Source organism: Haliotis asinina, chromosome 15 (genome assembly GCF_037392515.1).
Source record: "Haliotis asinina isolate JCU_RB_2024 chromosome 15, JCU_Hal_asi_v2, whole genome shotgun sequence".
Taxonomy (NCBI): Eukaryota; Metazoa; Mollusca; class Gastropoda; order Lepetellida; family Haliotidae; genus Haliotis; species Haliotis asinina.
Window position 1 is genome coordinate 38630298 of NC_090294.1, and position 3909 is coordinate 38634206.

At 43.8% G+C, this 3909-nt stretch overlaps 1 protein-coding gene across 1 annotated transcript; it reads left to right on the forward strand.

Annotated features, from left to right (window-relative positions):
• The first annotated feature begins 924 nt into the window (after positions 1-924).
• LOC137265008 (cell surface glycoprotein 1-like) lies at positions 925-2509 on the forward strand. Its single transcript, XM_067800340.1, has 2 exons — positions 925-948; positions 1328-2509. Exons 1-2 carry the CDS (start codon positions 925-927, stop codon positions 2507-2509), a joined length of 1206 nt encoding a protein of 401 aa, XP_067656441.1.
• Positions 2510-3909: the final 1400 nt, after the last annotated feature.

Consider the following 3909-nt stretch of genomic DNA (forward strand, 5'->3'; position numbering starts at 1 on the left):
GGTTACAGTTAGTCTTCATTTCGCATTCACAGATTGTTGCCATCATATGAAAAGTTAGTAATCACATATATTCAACAAAACCTTACATCACTTCACCTCACCACAACCTCACCTCACCTCACCTCACCAGAACCTCACCTCACCCACGTCACCTCACAGAGCACCTCACGCTGATCCATCTCACCTGAACCTAATATCACTTCACATCACAACAACCTCACTTCACCTCAACAGAACCTCACCTCACCTATTTCACCTCGATAGAATCTTATCTCACCCCACTCCATAACACCAGAAACACGTCATATCTCACCACAACCTCATGCTGATTGAAAGACGTGATCAAATTGTATGAGGTGATCAGCGGCTAGGGCACTGTGTGACACTGTGTGCCCTAGCACTTAGTAGTATGAGACATTAATCATGATATCATCGACATACTTTTTTCTGACTTAATCATTTCCAGAAATAACGCTGAATCAGTTTTGAAAGAGAATACAAACACAAACATCTTTTAAGCATTGGAAAAGATTAATCTATAACATAACATATATATATATTAAAAATATATTTCTGGTAATTTTTTATGGATGTATAATTATCGATTATTAAGCTGCATTAATGAATCACTAGTTAATTCAGACTAGTAAAAAAATATATATCTTTAATATCAGTTCTTGTTATTTTGTAAACTGTGCTGTTCATTGTTCATAAAGGTGACCAGTACAATATTGATTATAAAATGTATGAGCTATGTAAAGTTATACATTGATTGGTTTGACTGCTAAATACATGTGACCAGCTTCTCTAGCAATATGAGATTGTGCACTTGGTGAACAGCTGTTTTTATTAACTGCTTGATCAGCCAGTACAGTGCACATTCCATTGCCATAGATCGTGATGCACTCATTCACCTGTTGGAGGATGTCAGGTGGAATAGGGTTCAACGTAACCTTGTTCAGGTGTATTTCCCTTATATAGTGACATTCATACATCTGTTAGTGTTTGGTTGTGTTAGTGTGGGTTTAGCCAGGTTTTGTACTGATAGCTCACTGAAATACAATGTCACGGATATGGAGACTCAGTTCTGCAATATTACACAAACAGGGAGTGAATCTGTAGGGAACCATCATCTGGCATATTATGATGTGACTGGGCCAAGGGATCAAACAGGGGGCCTATTACTGTCTGTCCACTAAACCAGGGTCTGCTCACCTACCAGTTGACGGAAGAGGACAAGGTGCAGTTCAGACCCTACAAAGCCTTTTACACCTTCCAACCAACCCTCTGATACCTTACAACCAACCCTCCAATACCCTCCAACCAGCTTGCCAACATACCCTCCAACCAGCTCTCCAAGACCTTCCAACCAAACCTCCAACCCCTTCCAACACCCTCCAACCAACTGTCCAGTACCCTCCAACCAACCTTTCAACTCTCTCCCACCAACCTTCGAGCACTCTCCAACCAAACCTCCAACCATCCCTCCAACCAAACCTCCAACCAAACCTCCAACCAACCTTCCAATCAACCCTCCAACCTACCCTCTAGCCAACCTTGCAACCTACCCTCATGCAACCAGCCAACACCTTCCTCCAACATCTTACAACAAACCTTCCAACACCTTCCAACCAACCCTCCAAGACCTTCCAACCAACCCTCCAATACCCTCCAACCAGCCTGCCAACATACCCCCCAACCAACTCTCCAATATCTTCCAACCAAACCACCAACACCTTCCAACACCCTCCAACCAACCTTCCAGTACCCTCCAACCAACCTTTCGACTCTCTCCCACCAACCCTCGAACACTCTCCAACCAAACCTCCAACCTACCCTCCAGCCAAACCTCCAACCAAACCTCCAACCAACCCTCCAGCATCTTCCTACACCTTCCAACCAACCCTCCAACCTACCCTCTAACCAAACCTCCAACCTACCCTCCAGCCAACCCTGCAAACCTACCTCCTGCATCTTCCAACCGAACCTCCAACCAACCATCCAACCTACCATCCAACCTACCATCCAACAAACCCTCCAACAAACCCTCCAACATCTTCCAACCAACACCTTCCAACCAAACCTCCAACCTACCCTCCAACCAAACCCCCAACACCTTGCAACCAACCCTCCAACCAACACTCCAACCTACCCTCCAACAAACCCTCCAACATCTTTCAACCAACACCTTCCAACCAAACCTCCAACACCTTCCAACCAACCCTTCAACCAACACCTTCCAACCAACCCTCCAACCAAACCTCCAGTACCCTTTGTCTTCACAGGTCTTAAGGAAGATACAATGTGTGCCAACATCTTCCACCAACCCTCCAACACCTTCCAACCAACTCTCCAACCTCCCTCTAACCAAACCTCCAACCAACCCTCCAACCTACCCTTCAACCAATCCTCCAACATCTTCCAACCAACACCTTCCAACCAAACCTCCAACCAACCATCCAACCAACCCTCCAACACTCTCCAAACAACCCTCCAACCTACCCACTAACCAAACCCCCAACCAACCCTCCAGTATCCTCCAACCAACCTTTCATTTCTCTCCCACCAACCCTCGAACACTCTCCAACCAAACCTCCAACCTACCCTCCAGCCAAACCTCCAACCAAACCTCCAACCAACCCTCCAGCCAAACCTCCAGCCAAACCTCCAACCAAAGCTCCAACCAACCCTCCAGCTAAACCTCCAACCAAACCTCCAACCAACCCTCCAGCCAAACCTCCAACCAAACCTCCAATCAACCCTCCAACATACCCTCTAACCAACCCTTGAACCAACCCTCCAGCACCATCTCTCTTCACAGGTTTTGAAGATGAAATGTGTGCACAGTGAGGACATACCAGGTGAAATAGACTCACTAGTGGAATTCAACAGCTTAATTAACACCTCATCGAGTGGAGAAATTAGCTGCTGAAGTTGATTACATTGCCTTCCAATAACATGTATACATGATGGGGAGCTGAGGTGTGTGTTAGTGAGTGAGTGGATGAGGGGATAGATCACAGAGTGAGTGTACTGGTGGGTTAGTGAGAGTGAGTGAGTGAGCTAGAGATGATATGCCACCACCAACATCAACAAATCTCAAGTTTCATCAACATTTTAAAGAACGAGCATATGCTTGTGGTCTGTTCATGGACAGAAACTCCAGTTAAAGGACCTAATGCTGTTCAGTTTCTAGACGGTGTCATGGTTCCCTGAACTGCATTGTAATGCTTAAACCTAAAGTCTAGTTTTCCTCAGGTTCTGAATCTTTCACCTCACTCTTTTACAAGTTAATGGGAATTGTTTGATAGTTGTATTACTGTTAGTAGTTTTCTATTTTTAAGTACATTTTAAGTTGTGTATGATTCTTATTAAGAAAAGTGACATATTGAGTTCATGTCATAAATAGTTTTCATTAAGATGGAGTGTTGGTTGGCGTCCATCTGCATTTGATATATATTACTGATAGAGGCTGCACAGTTATTTAATAAACTGGGGAAGGAATTCTAAATATAGGCAACACATGTTGTATATTTCAACACCTGCATTTTGACCTCAGTAGCTCTGTGTTCCTGGTTTATCAATTTGCCAATAAAGATTGATGTTAATATTGAGAAGCCTGAACCCAGAAATCTCATCATCTGTTGAGATTTTAACCTCCATGACCTTTAACTCAGCATGAATATTTTTGTGGTTGAGCATTTGAAAATAATTTTTATCTTCTTTAAATGAGAGTTGGCTCCTGACAGAGATTATGAAGGGTGCGAAATGGGCTGGGATGTCTTCATAGTGTTGGTTTACAGCTGTGAAGGGGATAAGTCCTTGGATGCTTTCAGTGGAAGCTGGTATACTCTCATTAGTGAAGCAGTTTCAAAAGATTCTCTCTGGCTGTCTTGATGTTAGGTTCAA